Here is a 23239-nt window from a genome sequence, read left to right on the forward strand (position 1 = left end):
ATCAAAACATATATGATCAGTTGCTCCAGTATCAATAACCCAAGTATGAGTAGATGTCGAAGCCAAACATGACTCGACTACCAGAGCATGGTGCATACCTGGAGCCTTGCCCTTTTTAGGACAATCTGGCTTCCAATGACCTTTCACTCCACACTTGAAGCACTTTCCAGTAGGCTTCTTGTCACCCTTCTTCTTCTTCTTTCCCTTAGCATTCTAAGCTGCCATTGGGTTCGGTGCCTTTTTATTTCCCGCACGAGGCTTAGACCCAGAGGAATTAGGCGCCAAACTCAGCATAGCTACCTTAGCTGGAACCATAAGGTCCTCCGCCGACTGAAGTTCAGACAGCAGCTCAGCCAAAGTGTAATTTCGCTTGTTTATCTCGAAATTGAGTTTGAACTGTTGGATAGGGGGAAGACTTTGAAGGATTATAGTAACATGGGACTCGGGATCGATCGTCCCTCCCAAAACCTCAATCTGGTTGAGGTGGCCCATCATCTCGAGGACGTGTTGACTCACTGACGAGCCTTCCTTCATAGTCTTCGTCATGATACTCCTAAAGGCTTGAGACTTAGCCGTTCGATTCTGAGTACCAAAAAGATTTGTGAGATTTTGCATAATCTCGGCGGCAGTTTCCATGGCAGAATGCTGATGCTTGAGTACTGATGACATAGAAGCCAACATGTAGCACTTAGCCATCTCATTCGCCTTATGCCACCGTCTATGCGCATATCGCAGTCCTTGCACGGCGTTGGTTGCCGGCACTGCTAGGCGTGGAGTAGTGAGCACAAACTTGTACTCTTCGGCTATGAGAACGATATCCAAGTTTTGTTTCCATTCTATGTAATTTTGGCCCTCGAGTTTGTTTTCTTTGAGAATTGCAGAAAGGGGATTAAAAGACATCTTGACGGATTTTATTGCACTGCAAACAGAAGAATTTACTATTTGTCATAAACTTATGTAAGGAAATTGAGTAGATTAACCATAAAACTTTTCAAAATCTTACAATAGCAAAATTAATAAATTGTATCCTCCTTTGGAGGTTAATACGCATTAAAATTTTGACAATTTTACTGGTCACAACACCGACGCATCAATTGCATCCTCCTTTGGAGGTTAATATGCCTAATGTTGCCTAAGCACGACCATCAGATTTAGCATTACAGAATTTTATTTCTACAACATACTCCCATAACAATGTTCATGTGCTGATAACAAAACCAAGTTATCTCATAAATTCTGATTAAATCCTGAAACTCGCAGTTCCTTAGGATTATTGTCCCTACTTTGCAGGTGGCAATAATATTGGGAACCACTTTCTAGTTCATTCTATTTATTATGTGAAAAGTCTGCCCTTATGAACTTACTGTTTTCGTAGGATTATTGTCCCTACTTTACAGGTGGCAATAATATTAGAAAATCAGTTTCACAAAACTTTGGCAGTCCAACCGAGGGAAACCATATATAAACTTTTAGTTCATAATTATCGCTTAGATATTTTGGGTTATGGTTTTTCATTAATTATCCTTTAGCCTTAAGGCAGATTAAGACTAATTAAATTCTATTGGTATTTAATTGACTGGATAATTAAATCTTTTATTATCTTTAGTATCTTAGTTTAGCAATTTATTAATCTAGAATTTAATTCTTATTCATAAGATATATCTAAAATAAAGCACATTATTTATAATTTTAATTAGACATGAAAAATTAAATTCATATAATTTCCAAGTTCAAGATTAGGAAGAAAATAATTTTATATTATTTAATGTGATTTTATATATCTATCCTATTTAGATATTCTAGATATATATTATAATTAAGAAACTATTAAATTATTCTTATCTATATCATCTGGGATATAAAATATTCATAGATATAGAAAATAATCAAAATATTCCTAAAATCTAGGGAAAATCTTCCCAAAATATTTTATTTCATTAAATAATATTATTTTTAATGATATCTTTTAACTTAGGAATTAAATAATCATTAATATAATCTTTCGTCAATATCTTGTGATTCGAGGTTTGCATGAATCAACACGACGAAGATTTGAAGACGCCCCGGAGCGAGCGTGTTCGCCGCCCCACCGCCGCCGGCAGGCTGCGCCGAAGCGTGTTGCTTCCTCCTCCCTTCCTCCCGGCGGAAATCCGCCGAGCTTCTCCCACCGTCGACGTCAATCCAGAACCGCGGCCGGAGCCGTGCCTTTCCGGCGAACTCCCACTACTCCGGCGGCTTCGCGCGAACCAGCAGCAGCCGCCTATGGAGCGGCTGCTCTCGGTCGTGCGCCGCTAGTGGCGGGAGACTAGGGTTAGGTTTAGGGTTGGTTAGGGTTTCCGGTGGAGTCTTGGCGCCTCGGCAGCTCTCGAACGAGCCACCGCGTCTCATCTCCTCCACGCGACGCAGCAGGCTCCGGCTAGGGCTCGACCGGCGCGCGCACGAGCCCATGCTCGTCAGCGCGTCGCCGCGTGATCGCTGCCCCTCGACTCCCACTCGTTCGTCGCCGTTCTCGATTTGCAACGGATGCCGCCTAGGGTTTGCGGCCTTGCCTGGCGGCGCGCACGAGCCCTTGCTCATCAGCGCGTCGCCGCATGTCCGTCGACCCTCGACTCCCACTCGAGCGACACCCCTTTCTCGATCACGCGTAGGGCGATCCGTCCCGGCGCGAGCGCCGACGGATTGCTCATCTCGTATGGTCGAATAATTCAAGTTCTATGATTCGAATGTTCTTGAGATCATCATGCATAAAATAAATAATAAAGATACAAGAACATGCTTCGTAATCAATTAAGACATGCACACATGAATTTCGCGAAATTTAAATACAAATAATCAGAGCCAAAGACTGGCTCTGATACCAATTGTTGGAACTGGCAGCGGAAGCGGTGTTTGCGATGGATTAACATAATTTAACAATTATTAATCGCACAAATAAATCACATAAAAATCAGATCTATTTAGCAGATTATTTAGACAAAATCTATTCGCTTAATTCTCACATGTATCATGCTCATAACTTGAATTAATCATGCTTTAAGAATATTGAAACCTAAAACATGCTTTTCTACGGAGTAGAAAAATACCTAATTAATTCTCCAAAGAATTGAAGATGGCTAGCAGCTTCTCCACGTGACGCTTTGAATACTAGACCACAAATCTTCTCTCTAGTTCCCGAACTGTACTCCGATATCAGTGTGGGCTGATCTCACCAGAATACTAGGACTTAAATAAAGAAGACAGGAGAAATCCTTTTGGGAATAGGAGTAAAATTCGAACTCCTCTTCAGCTAGGGGACGAAATTTTCGAAAATTTTAAGTATAAAAATTGTGATAATTCTGTCTCCTTTATTCTCCTATTTATATTAAGTTCCTTTTGGGCCCAGACAGAGATCTATGGAAGGTTTTGGATATGGGCTCATCCAATTTACTTTTTACTAATTAAATTGAACCCACAATTTAATATAAGTTATAATTGGAATATTACGAGCAGCCACTACAGAAGTAATATTGAACTCTCTTCATCCAAATCCGAAATTATAAGTAATTCGGGTTTCCGTTTAACTTTCATTTCCAGCGCTTAAGATAAAAATTTCCAATAATTAATTAATGTCTGCTATGGACTTAATTAATTAACTTCTTATTAATTCCAAGAGTGGACTTGGCATGAAACGCTTATTTATTATTCATAGAGTAATCAAACTCCAACTAGCTAGGTTCCGAATAATAAAACCTTGTTTCGCGCTCCTCTTGAGGACATTAGCAAACGAGACTCACCTCGCGCACGATTCAATATAATAGCAATCATAGCACCGCTAGATATTGATCACCACTACCAAATATATCAGGATCATTGGGTTACGAAAAACCCGCACCTTTTGATAAGTCAAAGTAATGCATAATCAATATCGTATGCTCAATGCTAACCTACATTGATTAAGAAACAAATATTTATCAAGACCTCGCCTTTCAGTAGATAGCCTAAGGACAAGTCTTGCTGTTAGATCCGTTCAGTGCTATACCACACCACACCAATGTCATCTTATTTCAGTAAAGCTTAGAAATATGCGGACTGACATTGCAACCTTTCTCGATGGATAGTTTAATTCCAACTAGGTTGTGAAATTCATCTTTTTCTTTGTTTAGAACTGACCGTGTTACCTTAAAGTGGACGCCGCCCACAATCGGTCTACTAAAACAAAGACTTAGACTTTGTTAAGTTAACTTATACATTTAAACATGCATGAACATCCATTACATGTAAAACGTAACAACATTATGACAAAAATAATCTGTTTTATTCCTTGGAAAATAAAATAAGAGTTTTACAGTATTCAATCACTCGAAACGTGATTTCTAGTATACAAACTCTAACAGTTTTTGGTGTAAATGAATTGACTAATATTATGATTTGGTAAATACTCGTACTTAAAAATTTGATGACTTTATTGTGGTGTAGACATTTTTGGTCACATAATCTGAATGTTCATTGTTGCATTGTTGTTAGATTACCGATAATTGTAATATGTTTGTATGCCTAAGATGGAAGGTGGTATGGAATACATTAAGTTTTGCACTGCAATACGTGTAACATTGCAATGCAATATTCAGTTACAGTGAATACAAATCTCAACACAACAGTATGAAATCTCAAACAATTTGTATGGTGGTGTGCAAGTCGATAAGTAAATCAAGGAAGATTGTATACCACAAAGCTATAATAATCAATATTGTGAGAAAGAATCTGCAATCCTTTGAATAAACTACATTAGGAAGAAGTAAAATAAAGTAATGTAAACTGCAAAAACTACTTTGTGACACTACAATATTTGCAGAATAAAACTACAATCTGTTAAGATCGAATAAAATGTTCAAGGACTTTGACACGAACTCGGTGTTCAATTATTTTCAAGTAACGACCACTTTTTTAGATTTGGTTCCACGCTATGTACATCAAAATATAAACTGCAACCGGATAAAATGAAAAACATAACATTAGGCAGATCATATATAAACTGCAATTAAATGCAATTAATCATATGGTGGCCTGCAATATGTACCACATATTGCAGCAATCTGGTAAAAACATAAGAACTGAATAAAAAACGAATTAGGACGAATGGAAAATACGTAGTAAATTGCTACAAATCGGAGAATATTAAATTCATAAGTTCAATTACAGATCAAAATTCATGGAGTTCAATTACATATCTCGACTTGCATAATGAAAATCACGAAATCCATGGATTTCAATTAACAATACACTCCAAAACAATGCACCCAATTACATACGAAATTCGTGATGTAAATTTGTCCCCCACAGATGGTGACCCAATTCTCCACATTGTTTACACCGATGTAATGATTCGCTGTTCAACTTTATGGCTTTCTCTCTCATGGACACAAAATGGCTTGCAGAATCCCTTGCTGAACTTTTGGTTGAATATCGTCGAGGCACGCTGGATCACACATGATAAAACAGAATTTGAATTAATTCAAATACAATTCAATGCAAATAACAATTAAGTGATCTGCAATATTTAATACATAAACCTGCAATATTTACTACATAAACCTGCATCATAGTATATATACAGAAGATCATATTCAGAAAATTGTGTAAAATCATAGTATCACAGATCAGAATACATCATAAATTCGATGAAAACTCAATCTCTAAACACTATCAGAGTCAACATAACTAAGTTTTAAAATCAACGTAATAGATTGAAGCAAATAGTGTGGTCTGCAATTGTTTCATTAAACTACATCAAGAATAAAAATTATTAAAATAATATGTAAACTGCAATATCGTCATGGTAATACAGCAATATTCAATGAATAACACTGCAAAAAAAATTGTGAACTAAAACTGAAACCAGCAGCGAAAGTAACAATAAAATTTTTGAAATCATCAGCAAAAAAGGAAGAAGCAAGAAGAAATTCACAGAAATCAAAAGGGGAAATACAAAGTAAACTGCTACAAATCGGAGCGTTCAATTACTTAGTAAATTCACAGAGTTCAATTACAGATCACGACTTGCAGAATAGAATTCACGAAATCATGGATTTCAATTAGCATTACGCTCCAAAACTATGCAAAAAAATACAGGTAAAATTGAGAATGGAGTCGTCGGCCATATCAGATGAACGAGATTATGTAAATCAAAAATTGAGTGAAATTGGAATGGATGCAGCAGATTCGTATGGAATGGATTAAGCAGCTTCGTATGGAATGGGTTGAGTGAAATTGGAGATGAGAGATTGAGCAAATTCGTATGGAATGGATTAAGCAGCTTCGTATGGAATGGGTTGAGTGAAATTGGAGATGAGATGCGCAATTGAATCGCGTAAAATTTCACCAGAATTGGATGAAATCTGGAATCCGATTGGGTGAATCTAGAATGAGAAATAATATGATTGTTGTTGTCGTGTAATTGATTTGGGAATGAGAGTTACAAATTTACCCCTGGGCAATTTTTCATGATTAAAATTAAATAAAATATGCTGCCACATGGCAGCTTAATGATCGCTCGCTTTCCAGATCTAAAGGCTGAGAATGATGGTATGGTGTCATTATAATAAGTGTTGTCATCTTAACACATCCCTATATATATATATAGGGATGTATTCAAATACTTTTCATATCTTTTGTCCTTTTTCCTTCTTAATCCTAGCCCCACGATTTTGTCATCTGACGATTAGATTAATGCCACGTGTCATTTAATAATGCACATTTTCATTCTAATAATGCACAGCGGCTAATAATGCAACATTATAGACTAATAATGCATTGATCACAACCATCCAATTCAAGGATCCAAGGGCTGAGATTAAGAAGGAAATAGGACACTTAGGGTGCTATATATATATATATATATAGCATTAGGGTCAGTGACCCTTTAGTGTTAAGTTCAAATGTATTTCCAGCCTTAGGATTAACTTGATGGACGGATTAGATGTAAAGTATATATCATACCCGAGCTACATTATTTAAGAGTACTGGTTACATTATGGGGGTATAATTGGTACATCTTATTCAGAATTCAGTTTTAAAACGTAAGGAGCGAAATATACGCTGTCTCTCTCGATTTCTCTCTTCCATTTACCCCAAATCGACGAAAACCTAGTTTCTCACTTTTGCTCTCTATATTCAATCCTAGTTTGTGGCGATTCCTTACCCACTGAAGACGAAGACCTCAAACGAAGCTTATATCAACAGTTGGCGACCAGAATTGTGGCGTAAACGTGAATTTGTTCAAAACTACGCCGAGTGTCGTAGGCTAGAAACTTTAAGTTGAAGGCTCCATTTTCGATCAGTTAAGGTAATTTAGATATGGAATTCTCTCAATCATCTCCGATATACATTAGTTACTCAAATATCCGATTAGAATTGTCCAATTTAATGTTTACATTAACGTGACGATTCCTGGAATTTTCGTGAAAAGAATCAATTTTTATGGTAATGATACGTTTGTTGCCGGTAAGCATACTTCATTTCTCTTGTTCGTATTTCATTACTGTGCAGGGTTATGTACATTATTGATCTTCATTATTTGTAGTTGTTTATTAGTAGTTGTTGTTACATTATTCAAGATTGTTGTATACATTATTGCTTATTCAGCATACATTAGTCGTCATGTTTGTACTATATTATTGTGAATTGTTGTGTACATTATTTAGTCTATAATTTACATTATTTACCTCAGTTTGATACATTAAAACAGATTCATTATGTAGTAATGTATGCTCTCTACGACAATAATGTAAACGTCATAAGTCTTCATGTTGGTGTGCAGATACATTATTCATTTTCAGCATGTCTTTATTTTAACACATATATAACGTACATTGTTGAGTATGCGATAATATTATTAACTTTTGAACAGGGTCGAAGAGGACAAGAGTAATTTATGATGATGAGTTTGATGATTACTTTGAGGAGATGGATGTAGAGGATGTAGAGGACGGAGGTCGTCGAAATAGGGATGATGTACTCTATTTTAGAAGAACATGAACAGTGTAGCATGATTTTGTACTCTGTTTAGTATTGCAAATGTAATGTATATATTATTTTCTGTGTTGACATTATTTGTAGAAGATGTTACATTATTTAACAGATTAAGTTACATTATAACGTATTCATCATGTATTACAGTGTGTTATCTAAAATAATGTAAACCTACATTATCAATAATGTAAGTCGTTCCAGCTTTGATGTTTGGATTGCTAAATTAAAAAAAGTAAGTAGTATATCTCAAAAAATAAAATTTTCTACGCTTTCAATGATAAATGCAATAACAATATTATTGTAGAAAGATGTGGTTTAGATTAAGATAATTAATTAAGGAAATCAAATCATGATAGCCTTGAATTTAGGAAACATAAATAACGTAAATTATGGAAGAAAACTAACTAAATTTCTCATACCAAATCTACCCTTTTCTGAATTAAAATAATAATATTATTAATAAAAGAAGCATGTTTCTTGGCCGTTAGATTGATAAAATAAAGGGATGAGATCAATATGGATATTTGATATAAATTGGGTTATGGATTTGAGCACTCCCATATATATATATATATATATATATATATATATATATATATTGCCAAAGGTAAAATGGCTGAGGGGTCCAAAGGCCCCAGGCTCCCGCGTGGCTCCGCCACTGAATGTAAGTATAAGTTAATTTCTAATTGGGACATTTTACTGTAAATACACAAATTTCAATATTTATGCACACCCTGAACTTTTATTATTAGATCTAAATTGGAACTTTGAGTTTTCTGAATATTTCTCTATTCCACTTTCAAAAAAATGGATAATGACGATTATCATCAATTGTTCGATGAGGTGTTTGATGCGGTGGTTGAAGAAGTGGAGCGAGAAGCTGAGGACCTAGGTTGTCTCAATAATAAAACTCTGTTTGTGCTGATTGCTTGAGATTTCATCAATGTGAGGGTGATGCCTAATTTCATTCAAACTTATTACAATAAAAGATTAGTGTCTACCCCCGAGAAGTGCAACCCGAGAACCTTTACAGTTACAGAGCACGAAAGAGGGAATCGTTGAGATTACAACGTGAGCGAAGAAGAGCTAGAAAAGAAATGAGAAGGTATTGTGGCTCAACCTCAACTGGTTCTTGCCTTTGTTGCTGAAGCTGCTGAAGATGCAGTAGTTTGTTAGCCAGCTTAGAGGTTTGTTGCTTGTATTCAAAAATCATGAGTTTGGCCCAATTAGATATCCCTTTATTCCCTTTGAGCTTATTTAAAGTTAAATTTTACAAACTATTTACACATAATTCTTTATTCTACATTGATTATACCTATTAATCTTTTGGTATTTTTACTATAAGTCTCACTAGCATCACCTACAAAATGATGCTAGAGTAGACACAATCCCTCTAGTGATCTTGTTCAAGATGTCGGATTCCCTCCTTGTTCGCCTTGCCGCGATTGATGAGCACCAGTGCACCACCTCTCAGGAAGGAATACAAGGAGGTTGATTGTCCACTAGGCTAAGTGATGGCGACAGAAAACTACCAGAACAACTACCATCCACCAAAAGTTGGTTGGTATGAAAAATGCCATTAACAACTCAATGACCATAATCCAATTTAAGATAAACAACATTTACAACTGTAAAATTATAAATACTTATTCACAAACCTATTACCAATAACCGTGCTTATGGATTGATATTCACAAACCTTATTTCGGAGATTGAGTGTGAATTCTTGATGTTTGTTGAAATGGTTTTGGTTGTCTCCATCTTTAACTCCTCCAGACGATGCATTGACCGAACCTCTTCAGGGAGGGTGTCCAGATATGGACAATTGTGGATTTCTAATTTGTGAACATAATCCAGTGCACCTTTTTCAATTTGTAGATTCCTCAGATGCCGTAACTCTTCCATGCACAAGACTTGAAGTATGGGAAAATCGCCTTTAAAGATCCCCATTCGTTGACCTGTGAAGGCATTCCGTAATATGAGGTTCCTTAATTGAGATAGCTTCCCTAGAAGTGGCATGGGATCTTCATCAAGACAACTATTAGCCAACGTCAAGGAAGCCATCTGGCAAGGGAAACTATTCGGCAACCTATCAAGGCGTCCATCCAATTTGAGTGTTTTGACATATTTTAGAGTACCAAGCTCAACCAAACAAGACATGCTCTTAAAACGGTATCCTCTTAAGATTAGGTGCTCAAGAAATTTAAAGTTGGACAACAACACAAAGAGCTTGCTTACATGTGTGTTTCCATCCAAATCTTGTACACCTAATTTCGCAAGATAAGTCAACATTTTAAAGCCTGAGAGCTCATATAACAGATTATCAACTGAGACCGAGGTTAGCGTCTCCAGCCGTTGTAGCACATCTATCTTAAAAGGCTTCTTGCAAATGACATCAGACATGTAGAGGTGGACAAGGCTACCCATTTCCCATATAATATCTGGTACATGCACCATAAAGTTTTGAGCTATGTCAAGAACCTCAAGATTCTTCAAGCACCCCACTGATTTTGGGAGCTCCTTTATGTAATTATTTCTCAATCCCAAGTAACTTAATTTCGTCAATATGCCGATCGTTTCAGGTACAATCTTCAACCCAAAATCTTCAAAGTCAAGTATCTTAAGTTTTTCAAAGCCTTTCCAATAGGTTGGACTAGCATTGAAATAACCACCTCCATGAAAGAAGAGAGAAACAAGATAGTAATTGTTTTGATTCATTGAGTAGCTGAAATTGTCTCTGCTACAAATGATCACACGATGGCGTGGATTTCCATTGAGTCGATTACTTCCAAGGATCTCAAAGCCAATTCCCTTCTCTGCTTTTTTAATGGATAGTCTGTGTAGCACTGGATTCATGCGATACCGTGTGCTCTTGTCGTTGATTTCATCAATAACAGATTCATCAATTAAACCCTCAATGTATGAATGACTACGCGCCATTTCTCCTGCTGCATACCAAATCTGCGTCAACTTATTTGCCCTCAAAGTTGTATTTTCCTTATACAAGGCCATATACATGAAACATAGCAGCAATCTGGTGTCCAATTTTTTATAATACGGTTCCAATAACTCCAATGTTGAACCAAAATCAACACACTCAAGAAGTTGTTCCCATTCACTTCCAGTAGAGGCTTTCTTTTGAGCTAGCTGATTTGCCACTTCTTTAATAGCTAATGGCAGACCGCCACACTTTCTCAACATTAGTTTTCCTTGGTACTCTAACTCTTTTGGGAATTTCTGCTCATTCCTCAATTTATTCCCACTGTTTATTGTTTTATAAAACAATTGCCAGCTCATAATAGAATCCAAAGGTTCCATCTTATAAACATCGTGGAGTTTGTTTTTTAGAAATCCATGCATCATGTGACTTGTGACCACCAATTTACTTCCATCGGATACTTACATGAGAACAAACATAAAAGAAAAAATAAATCAGAAGGGATATATTAATTGTTACATGATGCAAGCACATAAAATTATAAAGAAATAAATATCCGTTGAACACTATTAGTGCTTGTAATTTATTATAAATTTGACAAAATTCATACTAGTGAGGAGTGTTTGTTTGGCAATTTGCTTAATTTCGAATAGCACAATATTCACTATTATGTTGAAATCTATGTTGCTATACTAGATTAATAACGTACTAATAACAGTATAAGACACATCACCATAATAAGCATTAACATACATACCTTCTTTTTTAAGAGCTTTCCAGATAGGTCTGAAGTATATTTGTTTGGGCAAGTCGTCGAGAACTATTAAATATGGCTGTCCTCTCATGTGCCGGTGAAGCATAGATAGGAGGCTTTGGTTGTCCATTTCCTCCAGTGTATGAAGATTGTCACCATCCACATCTACTACGGCATGTTGTAGTAGTTTGATAATTAAATCTTTAAGAGTTGTGACATTAGAAACACATACCCAAGCACGATACTCGAATCGCTCAATGACGTCTGCATGGTTGTATATCTCTCTAGCAAGAGTCGTCTTTCCAATGCCAGCCATGCCTTTGATAAGAACCAATGGACGATATTCTTTGGTATAAACAATTATTGTGCGGAGCACCATTTCTATGTGTTTGTCCAAGCCTAGCACCGCATGATCTTCGGAGTTGGATTCTGTCTCCGCCCCATCAACCCCCAGTTTACTCATTCGCATTTTGATCTCTCCAATCCATCTTGCAATGAAATACAATTCAGAAGTTTTTCCCTTCTTGTGAAGGTCGAGAGCATCGTGAGCCATGTGGACTAGATCAGATACCAAAAAGCTGAGTCTTCGTCCCTCTCCAAATTTCTTATTCCTCACTAAATCCACAATATGTCTCAATTCACTAATTATCCATTTGATAGGTCCAGAAATATGTATTATATTATCCCTATTTACTGGACAATTTTCCAGCTTTTCTATCATCGATAGAATGACTGCCTCCGCCATGTTTCCACTTGCTTACTAGGAGAAATAGACAAGCTGCACCCCTACCTAAAAATAACAATGACCTAAGTATAAATTCCATAAATTATTATATTACAGAAAAACTGATTTTGTATTGAAAATCATAATTTACGTGAATTTAAAAACGATTCAAATCTATGGAGATGAAACTACAGTCTTGAAATTTTCTTGTAGGCGTGTGTGATTTGATCTGATGACTGTGATATCTTTCAAACTCAAAGAAAAGTTGAACAAGACTATAAACTGCCATACATAATATGCTAATAATTGTGATTGACAAAGTTGGCGTTTATATCATGATACACATATTCTTTCAATATAGTTTTTGTATCTAGTAAAACCATATAACAATTTATATGGTTATAAATTTCCTAAAAAACCATGCATGTATCTAATCACTTTGCATCCTGCTCTTCACTATTCTTTCATTTAAAACACAATAATTTAGACAGCAAGACCAAATTAATTAAATTGATAAATGATCTCCTTCTAAACAAATAGGTCATCGGATGTGCATTGTGGAAGTTGTAATTTCTCAGAAAAAAGTTGTTATAATGAAAACTAAAAGTGGTATAAATCTCATGTATATAAAAAAAGTTAAAAGATGACCATAACTAAATTTTTTAAAAAATCTTTAATTTATGTATCATCCATAATTATATTGAAAAAAATATACTCCTTCCTTTACGTTCCATAGTAGTGGAGTCAGTTTGCTATTTTGGTACCTATCATAGTAGTGGAGTTATTTCCCTTATTTGATAAAAGTCAACACATTTTTTTAACTTACTTTATACTCTCACTTATTTTACTCTATATTACTTTTTCTCTCTTCACCTGTCAACCTTTTTAGTTTACTTCTTTATTCTTCATTTACTTAACTAATTTAACACAATTTTTTTAAATCGTATGACAAAAGAATTGCTTCCACTATTATGGAACGGAGGGAGTAATGCATTAACAAAATGGAAGCTTTATATGTAGGTTTCAGTGCTCCTGTAGAAATAACAAATGTACACTCGATTAAATTTGAAAGTAAAACTGTACAAATCATTCATCTTTATTCCACCAATAAATTGAAGATACTAAAATAAAAATACAATTTTATTAGATACTCCCTCCGTCCTATGATAGTTGAATGTTTTTTCAATTTTGAACGTTTAACCATAATTGAGTCATTTCCATTTTAATACTATATAGTAGGAGTAATAATTAACTCATTTTTTTATTTCCTACTAATACTTTGTTCTCTCAAACTTTAATATAAGTCATTTTAACATAATAAATATCTTATTTCTTAATCTTTGTGCCGAAAAAAATGCATCAACTAATATTGAACAAAGGAAATAATTATTTTAACCTAGTGAGAGGGACAAAGAATCAGCCATAAGAAAATATATTTGTGAAAAATAATCAGTCAAAATAAACATTTATGACAAAAAATAACATTTAAATATGTCCACTCCAATAATCGATTATTAAATTAAAGTTAAAATTAAAATCTTGGAAGTAACCATATATTGCGAAATAAACATCAAGATCGTAATTTATTTGGGCATCAAAATGATTCGGGGCTTATTAAAATGTTATGCAAGAAAAAATACCTTTAGTTTTGGATCTTTTTGGTTGACTTTCCAGTTCAATCCTCCCTTAACACAAAGTTGGAAGGGATTCAAACTGCAAATTCATAAAGCTATATACACAGTCAAATTCAAAAAGAAGAAAATATGAAAAAATGACAGAAGATTATCTTAATCCTAGGATCAATGGATTTTGAAAATCAAGTTTCTGATAATAACTTGATAGGAATACGAATTAAATTTATTCAAAGGGAAAATAGTAGTAGTAGTAGTAGTAGTACCTTTTTTCGCAGTATTGCTGCTTTGCTTATCTCTGGTTCAATCCTCGGCGCCAAAAATGATGATGAAGTTGGCCTTGATTTAATGAGTTTGTTAGCCCTCTGTTTTTTCATAATATTTCTAAATCTGTTTGCTTTTCAAGATGGGCAGTATTCATAATAATTTTGTACTCCACTTACTAATATACAGTCATGATTCATTGTAAAGTTAAAGTTAAAGCTAAAGCTAAAGCTAAAGATAAAGTAGTATGTCCTTATCTGCAATTTGTCATTCCGTTATTGAATAGTAGAATTGGAGGATGTGATGTCGAAATTTGTTAGGTGTATTGTTTGATTGAATGATGAAGTGCAGAATCGTCCAATCTTATTACTTCTATTTGTGATTGTGAATGGAGGCTGAAATGTCCAAATTTAGATTGCTATATGCTGTTAATATTAGGGTGAAAGATAAACATTATTATTTATTAGTCATACATATTATATGCAGCGGAAACAAAAATACTAACAATAATTAAACCTAAGAGCTAAGATTTATTAGCCTCCCCCATTGCACCAAACTTGGACCAATCAAGTAGAGGATATTCAAATGCAACAAAAATGACACTAAGATTTATATAGAAAAGTCCAATATTGGAAAAAATCACGGACCAACTCCGAACAACTTCCACTGTAACAAAGATGATAGGATTCAATTTCTTCCTTACAACCAACACTAGCGAATATAACTATCACCAACAAGACATCGAGAATAGGGTGTCTTGGTAAACAAAAGAGATAAATAGATTTAAACAATCCTCAATAAATATCTCACAATCTGACCATCCAAAACTTAGATCAATGTGTATAGGAACTCACAAAATTTTAGCCCGATCGAAGAAGGTTTGACAATGACTTGATTGCGGACTATGCTGATAGATTTGTGTTTTACACTCAAGTATGTTTTTTCTTCCTCTCCTCCTTCATGGACGAATTTTGCACTTTGTGGTGTATCTCTCTTCTCTCTTGTGTCTTCTTTTGGTGCATCCTGTTTGTCGCTTGTATTCAACAGTCATAGAGATATCCCTTTTTTCCCTTTGAGCTTAATTCAAGTTAATTTAAAATTTGGGCTTTGATCAGTTTTCCTTGTATATCTAGAAAGAATGGAGGGTTGGTTAAATTTTTGGATGAAACTTGCATGATGATCAACATATGATATATTTTAGTTTGCATCACCATTCATTTAATCAAATCAATACCACAACATTTTAGTCTAAAATGTGATCCAAATAGAATAAAACAGCTATGCGATATAGTTTCATAACATAATATTTTTGTTAAGCCAGCCTTGACATTTGAAATGAAACTATAATCTTCACTATGCAAAATGGAGTAAATGGTAAGTAGGAGTATGAGTTATTTAACAACTCGACTGCGTGTATTTCTAATCAATTGGTACTATAATGTTACGGAAGTATGAAGAATCAAACTTTACCCTTGGGTGCTTAGTACACTGAATTAAACCATCAAGTACTTTTATAAGTAAAGATATTGGCACCTAGTATCATGGAAATTTCAAAAAGTTAGATTTATTCTACGAACTTTGAACTTGGCAAATAATATCACGAACTTTAAACTTATAAGTATGCGAAGTATAGAATATTTTATTTACCTCTTCCTATTAGTTTTGTAGTTAATCTAGTATGAGAGGGACCTATTAACCACCCACACAAAAGCAAGAACAATCTCAGTCAACAATCAATCTCTGGTCATTAAAATCTTGCCAAAGAAAACGAGGACATTATTACCAAATACAATCAATCACAAACATCGTACTTATACTCACTCAAATAACGTGAGCCTGTAATCAAAGAATTCACCATAATTAATGCTTTTCCAGTTTCCACCACCCAAATTTTGCTGCTAGCTTTGCTTAAGGAAGAAATGATACAAACAACCAAAATGAGATAACATTGCAACAAACTGCACACAGACATACTGCCAACTCGCAAAAAAAAAACCTTCCGACTAGTTCACCTTACCTCTGAGAACTACCATAGAGGTTACGGTATACAGGCTTTGTTCGATGGACAAGAATCAAGCTCAAGATGACAGCAACCACACAAAGCTTCGACAGGGTCAAGGATGTCAAGAGATGTAGCCACCACCAATACGGCCTAGAAAGTTAAAGATGCTGATCATAGAGACAAAAACATGGGTGTTGTCATAACCTAGAGAATCGCTCATTTGGCCCAAGTTATCAATCACAGTCAATCCGGAACCAGAACCTAACATAAGAGAGAAAAAGATAAGCCAAAGATCAGCCTTTGAAATCTTACTGCTCCTTCTGCAGTGGCTTGCACTATTCTCGACTGGAGACGAACCATTCTCTTTTGACTCTCCGAAGCAGGAAGAAGATCTGCTTCTTATGGCTTTTCATCTTCCAGTTAACAAACACTCTTCTTCCATTATACATAGCATCAATAAAACTATTTTTACAGAGAAAAACCATAGCATTTCATGGATGTGAATTAATACCCTGGACTTACAGTCATCAACACAACACCTTCAGATCAATATTCACTCCACCTTACTATCACAAGTTCTTAAGCAGTACATCTTGAAAACAACTGATTGATTTCATATTTTCATTAATCCACAAAGCAACAGGTTATTTGTACGGGATGAGGAAGCAAGATCTTGAACTCAAAAACAGAGGCACAAATCGTTCCATATTAGCTCAGATGGCATCATTCAAGTTCAACACCTTCCTATCCAAAAAAGCCCAAGAACCAAAATATATGCAATTGGAGATTGAACCTTATTAGTAATATATGCAATTGGAAATGTCAATTTTTCTTAGTATATATGCAGTTGAAGGGTGAGAGATTGAACCTTTTCAATGCTACATACAATTGGAAATGTCAAACCTTATTTATGGTTTTTATATGTGTTTGGAGGAGGAAATGTGAAATTTAAAATTGTACTGATTGCTTGAGAATTCAAACCTTATTTATGGATTTTAATATTAAAACTCTGTTTGTGCTGATTGCTTGAGATTTCTAGTGTTTAATGGACTTAGCTTATGCTGACATAAACCCTTATCACAACCTCGCAGCTACACTTGGTTATCTTAGAAAAGCACAATGTGAATGTGTGCGTTCCATCTTTGTTGAATCACCCTGTTCTTGTAGCTCATACTACTTTCCCCACATTTTGTGCAGTTTCATCCCGGCAACAACGTTGGGCTCGGTAGGGATCACACTATTTTTGCCTTGATCAATGGACTAGTGAAGTTTGAGAAGTTTGGGCCAGAGAAAAAAAAAGGTAAGCCATTCATCTTCACAAACTTGCAACTTCCTTCAATTCCATCAATGTGGGGGGCAATGCCTAATTCCACTCAAACTTAATGCAATAAACAGATTAGTGTCTACCCCCGAGAAGTGCAACCCGAGAACCCCAACAGTTACAGAGCACGAAAGAGGGAATCGTTCAGATTACAACGTGAGCGAAGAAGAGCTAGAAAAGAAATTAGAGAAGGCATTGTGGCTCAACCTCAACTGGTTCTTGCCTCTGCTACTGAAGCAGCTGAAGCTGCAGCAGTTTGTAAGCCAGCTTAAGGGGTTGTTGCTTGTATTCAACAATCATGAGTTTATGCCCTTTGAGCTTATTTCAAGTTAATTTTAATAAAATATTTACACATGATTCTTTATTCTACATAGATATTTCCTATTAATCTTCTGTATACTAATTAATTAGCATTACTGCATAAACTCCTATCAGATGCAGCAGTTTGTTAGCCAGACTGGACTTCCCGACTGCGCCTACAGATGAAAAATGGTGTCTTGAATACTATTAAAGTAGGTCATGACATGAAAAGTGGAAGCAACTATATTAACCAACAATGACTTTACCATCCACCCCACTGGCTCACTAGACCTACAAGAGCAGACACAATCCCTCTAGTGAACTTATTCAAGATGCCGGATTTCCTCCTTGATCGCCTCACCACAATTGATGAGCAGCACCGACGCCACGAGGACACTACCAAAACAACTACCATCCACTAAAAGTTGGTGGTATGAATAATTGCCCTTAACAACACAATGATCATAATGCAATTTAAGATGATAATGCAATTTAAGATAAACACCATTTGTAACTGTAAAATTCTATATATTTACACATGTTATATGAGAGACAAGAAGAATAGAGCCTATTATCAATAGCTGTGCCTATGGATTGATATTCACAAACCTTATTTTGGAGATTGAGTGTGAACTCCTGATGTTTTTTGAAATAGTTTTGGTTGTCACCATCTTTAAGTCATCCAGATCACGCATTGCTCGAACCTCTTTGGGGATGGTGTCTAGATATGGACAATCACGGATTTCTAATTTCTCCAGATCACGTAGTGCACCTTTTTTAATTTGTAGATGCCTCAGGTTCCATAACTCTTCAATGCACAAAACTTGAATATATGGAAAATCATTTTTAGAGATCCCCATTTGTTGACCTGTGTATGCATTCCGCAATTTGAGGTACTCTAAATTATGTAGCTTCCCAAGTAGTGGCATGGGATCTTCATCAAGACAGCTATTAGCCAACGTCAGGGACATTAGCTTGGAAGGGAAACTATTTGGCAATCTATCAAGACGTCCATCCAATTTGATTGTACTGACACGTTGTAGAGTACCAAGATCATCCAAACAAGGCATGCTTCTAAAACGGTATCCTCTTAAGATTAAGTGGTCAAGATATTTCAAGTTGGACAATGACACAAAGAGCTTGCTTACATGGGTATTTCCATCCAATTCTTGTACACCCAATTTCTTTAGGAAAACCAACACTCTCAAGCCCGAGAGCTCATATATCAGATTATCAACCGAGACCGAGGTTAAGGTCCTCAGATGTGGTAGCACATCTATCTTGAGAGGCTTCCAGCAAATGACATCAGCCATATAGAGATGAAGAAGGCTACCCATTTCCCATATAATATCTGGTACTTCTACCATAAAGTTTTGAGCTATGTCAAGAACTTCAAGCTTTTCCAAGCACCCAAGCGATTTTGGGAGCTCTTTTATGTAATTATTTCTCAATCCCAAGTATCTTAATTTCGTCAATGTGCCAATCGTTTCAGGTAAAATCTTCAATCCAAAATCTTCCAAGTCAAGTATCTTAAGTTTTTCAAAGCCTTTCCAATAAGATGGACTAGCATTGAAATAACCACCTCCATGGAAGAAGAGAGAAACAAGATATTTATCTTGATTCGTTGAGTAGCTGAAATTGTCTCTGCTACAAATGATAACACGGTGACACAGATTTCCAAGGAGTCGATCATTTCCATTGTTTCTAAGGATCTCAAAACCTATCTCCTCCTCTGCTTTTTTAATGGATAATCTGTGTAGCACGGGATTCATGAGATATCGTGTGCTCTTGCCGTTGACATCAATAACAGATTCAGCCAGCAAACCATGTACTATATACGATTTACTAGCATCCAGTCCTCCTGCTACATCCCAAATCTGTGACAACTTATTTTCCCTCAAAGTTGTATTTTCCTTAAAGAAGGCCATATACTTGAAACATGGCAGCAATTTGGGGTCTAGTTTTTGATAAAATGGTTCCAACAACTCCAATGTTGAACTAAAATCAACGGATTCAAGAAGTTGTTCCCATTTAATTCCAGTAGAGGCTTTCTTTTGAGCTAGCTGATTTGCCACCTCTTTAATAGCTAATGGCAGACCACCGCATTTTCTCAACATTTGTTTTCCTTGATGCTCCAACTCCTTTGGGAATTTGTGTTCATTCCTCAATTCATTCCCACGGTTTATCATTTTATAAAACAATTTCCAGCTCATAATAGGATCCAAAGGTTCCATCTTATAAACATCATGGGATTTGTATTTTAGAAATCCATGCATCATGTGACTTGTGACCACCACTTTACTTCCGTCGGATACTTTCATGAGAACAAACACAAAAGAAACAATCAGAATGGAAATTTAAGGATATAAATATCCATTGAACACTACTAATTAGTGTTTGTAATTTTATTTATGGGAGAGAGGCGTGTGGTGGTCGAGGGCAACTTAGATTTGGATCCATACTGTGGCTGAATGCACAGCAATGAACTTTTTTCAAGAAATAAAATGTGACATCTTTTATGGGACAAAATAAAAAAATTGTAACATTTATTATGAAAAGGGGGAGTATTTTTTTGGGGACGGAGGGAGTACTACCTAATAAAACGCATGACCATCATAAGCATTAACATACATACCTTCTTTTTGAAGAGCTTTCCAGAGAGGTTTGAAGTATATTTGTTTGGGCAAGTCGTCGAAAACTATCAAATATGGCAGTCCTTGCATGTTCTGGTGAAGCATATATAGGAGGCTTTGGTTGTCCATTTCCTCCAATGATGAAGATGTATGAAGACTTTCACCATCTACAACTACTTGCAGAAGCAGTTTGATAATTATCTCTTTAAGAGTTAAGACATTAGAAACACACACCCAAGCACGATACTTGAATCTCTTGATGACGTCTGGGTGGTTGTATATCTCTCTAGCAAGAGTCGTCTTTCCAATGCCAGCCATGCCTTTGATAAGAACCAATGGACGATATTTTAAGGTATTTAAAATCATTGCGCGGAGCACCATTTCAATGTGTTTGTCCAAGCCTACCACCACATGATCTTCATCAACATTTTCTGTCTCCGCCCCATCAGCTCCCAGTTTAAGCATCCGCATTTTGATCTCTCCAATCCAACTTATGATAAAACTCATCATATAAACTTTGCCCTTTTTGTAGAGGTAGAGGGCATCGTGGGCCATGTGGTCCAGATCGGATACTACAAAGTTGAGTCTTCTTCCGTCTCCAAATTTCTTATCTCTAACTATATCCACAATCTCTCTCATCTCTTTAATTACCCTTTCCATTTTTCCAATTATATGTTGGCCGACCTCATCTGTTCTTTCCTCTTGATATTTGTTAAGCTTTTGCATCAACGATAAAATGACTGCTTCTGCCATATGTCTGCTTGCTTAATTGGCAAACTGCACTCGTAGCTAAAAAAATAACAATCACCCAAATATAAATTCGATATATTATTAGTAACAAAAACTGATTTTAAACTGAACATCATAATCACTTAGAATTTAAACACTATTCCAGTTAAAATTGAAATCTTGGATATAGCCATATAAACTGATTTCGAACTGAACATCATAATCACTTAGAAATGAAATGTTTACCATTTTTGGTTGTCCCAGTTTTCAAAAGTAGAAATAACTTCATCTCTCATTTTCATCTCTTTTACTTTACTCTCTCTTCATTAACTCACTACATAAAATTTCGTGCCGAAAACCAAATGTCGCATATTTATTGGGACGGAGGGAGTATTTCGTAAGAACCAGGTCGTCGATTCACCACATGTATTTATCAAGATCGTAATTTATGTACGCTTCGAAATGATTCGGGGCTGATTAAAATGTTATGAACGGCAAAAGGCAGAAGGAAAAAATACCTTTAATTTTGTGAATTTTCTTCTTTATCTTTGGATCGTTTTGGTTGACTTTACGGTTCAATCCTCCCTTATCTATGAAGCCTACACAAAGTTGGAAGGGAAATCAAACTTCAAATTCATAAAGCTGTATATACCACACTTACAGTCAAATTCGTAAAAAATTGACAGAAGATTAACTTAATCTTAGAAACATGAATTAAATTTGTTTAACAGAAAAATAGTAATACCTTTTTCCGCAGTATTGTTGCTTATCTTGGGTCGTCTAATGATTAATTCAATCCTCGGTAGGGTACTCAGTATAAGATGAAGTTGGCCTTCATTTAGTGAGTTTGTTCCTCTTTCAGATCTGTGCGATCCTTTCTATAGCCCTTTGTTTTTTCACAATATTCGAAATCCGTTGGCTTTTCAAGATGGGCATTATTGAAAATAATTTTTAACTAATATATTCAAGATGGGCATTATTAAAAATAATTTTTAACTAATATATTATGATTTCATTGTAAAGTTAAAGTTATAATGTTTACACCACAGTAATAAGTTTTACTATGTCCTTATCTGCAATCTGAGTAATAAGTTTTTTGATTTTTTGACCCTTAACTCTTTGGATTTTGGACTAATCGTGCTAAAAAAAAATTCAACAATGCTTTGTTCCAGTTTTTTATGTTTAATTAAAACTTACAATTCGTTTCCAACTACTTCCCATAATAAAATAATTGAATTACTTAACCTTCTTTATTGTGTAAACAATATTATTATTATTATTATTATTATTATTATAATAATGATAACTCAATTATTGTACTTTCTACCTCCCATGTTACTCAAATATTTTTCTTTTTGGATCATAAATTAAGAATTGAGCAATTAGTGTAATTAAATTAAGAATGAACTACATAAATGGTACCTGATCTTTCACTTCCGCACATAAATGATACTTAATCTTTATTTTATATCGTTTTTGGTACCTATTAATCACATTTTTAGTACCTGATAAGATATTCATCCCAAAATACCCTCAAAATAAATACATTTTCCTATTTGTGCCATGAAGAATATTTTGAGCATAAACAAAACTAGTACCAAAAGTGATATTATAATATCTTCTTTCATTCTCACTCACTCTTTATTCTATTATTATTAATTAGTTTAATATCATTATTTTAATATTATAAATTAAAAATTAATTTATTTTTTAATATCATTTAAATATACTTAAATATAATTATAGTTATAATTATATTTAATTATTATAATAATATTATTATTATAATACTAAAAACTAGTATTAATTAATAAATAATTATAGTATAATTATTTAAATTATGAATCATATAGTATTAACAATAACAATTATTATTATTATTTATATTAAATTAATAACTAATCCAATAGTCTTAATAAAAATTTAAAATTGTGAA

At 34.9% G+C, this 23239-nt stretch overlaps 2 protein-coding genes across 9 annotated transcripts; both read right to left on the minus strand.

Moving 5' to 3' along the window:
• Positions 1–8997: 8997 nt before the first annotated feature.
• LOC125202167 (putative disease resistance protein RF9) lies at positions 8998–14479 on the minus strand. Of its 6 annotated transcripts, none has more exons than XM_089065829.1 (5): positions 14321–14479; positions 14064–14152; positions 11703–12489; positions 9707–11405; positions 8998–9160 (listed from the first exon to the last, which is right to left on the minus strand). In XM_089065829.1, exons 3-5 carry the CDS (start codon positions 12442–12444, stop codon positions 9094–9096), a joined length of 2508 nt encoding a protein of 835 aa, XP_088921955.1. In that variant the 5' UTR covers positions 12445–12489; positions 14064–14152; positions 14321–14479; the 3' UTR covers positions 8998–9093. The 6 variants fall into 6 exon arrangements, with proteins under 6 accessions (XP_088921955.1, XP_088921951.1, XP_088921953.1 ...); XM_089065825.1 differs by lacking the exon at positions 8998–9160 and adding an exon at positions 9216–9547; XM_089065827.1 differs by lacking the exon at positions 8998–9160 and adding an exon at positions 9216–9547 and having other exon boundaries at positions 11703–12506.
• A 3927-nt stretch (positions 14480–18406) lies between these two features.
• On the minus strand, positions 18407–22225 carry LOC125202195 (putative disease resistance protein At1g58400). 3 transcript variants are annotated; one of them, XM_089065665.1, is made up of 4 exons: positions 22049–22225; positions 21822–21902; positions 20577–21351; positions 18407–20255 (listed from the first exon to the last, which is right to left on the minus strand). In XM_089065665.1, exons 3-4 carry the CDS (start codon positions 21325–21327, stop codon positions 18529–18531), a joined length of 2478 nt encoding a protein of 825 aa, XP_088921791.1. In that variant the 5' UTR covers positions 21328–21351; positions 21822–21902; positions 22049–22225; the 3' UTR covers positions 18407–18528. The 3 variants fall into 3 exon arrangements, with proteins under 3 accessions (XP_088921791.1, XP_088921790.1, XP_088921792.1); XM_089065664.1 differs by having other exon boundaries at positions 20577–21363; XM_089065666.1 differs by lacking the exon at positions 21822–21902 and having other exon boundaries at positions 20577–21363.
• Positions 22226–23239: the final 1014 nt, after the last annotated feature.

This window comes from Salvia hispanica, chromosome 2, assembly GCF_029641045.1.
Source record: "Salvia hispanica isolate PSC_SH4W2 chromosome 2, Shi_PSC_v1, whole genome shotgun sequence".
In the NCBI taxonomy this organism is placed as follows: domain Eukaryota; kingdom Viridiplantae; phylum Streptophyta; class Magnoliopsida; order Lamiales; family Lamiaceae; genus Salvia; species Salvia hispanica.

Bases quoted from the DNA above. Each gene is read 5' to 3' on its own strand.
- LOC125202167 (XM_089065825.1), bottom strand. From the start codon at position 12,444: ATGGCGGAGGCAGTCATTCTATCGATGATAGAAAAGCTGGAAAATTGT. The intron at 11,406-11,702 runs GTATGTATGTTA...TTCTCATGTAAG, and splicing joins GAAAGCTCTTAAAAAAGAAG to TATCCGATGGAAGTAAATTG. The intron at 9,548-9,706 runs GTTTGTGAATAT...GGTGGATGGTAG, and splicing joins CACTCAATCTCCGAAATAAG to TTGTTCTGGTAGTTTTCTGT.
- LOC125202195 (XM_089065666.1), bottom strand. From the start codon at position 21,327: ATGGCAGAAGCAGTCATTTTATCGTTGATGCAAAAGCTTAACAAATAT. The intron at 20,256-20,576 runs GTATGTATGTTA...TTCTCATGAAAG, and splicing joins GAAAGCTCTTCAAAAAGAAG to TATCCGACGGAAGTAAAGTG.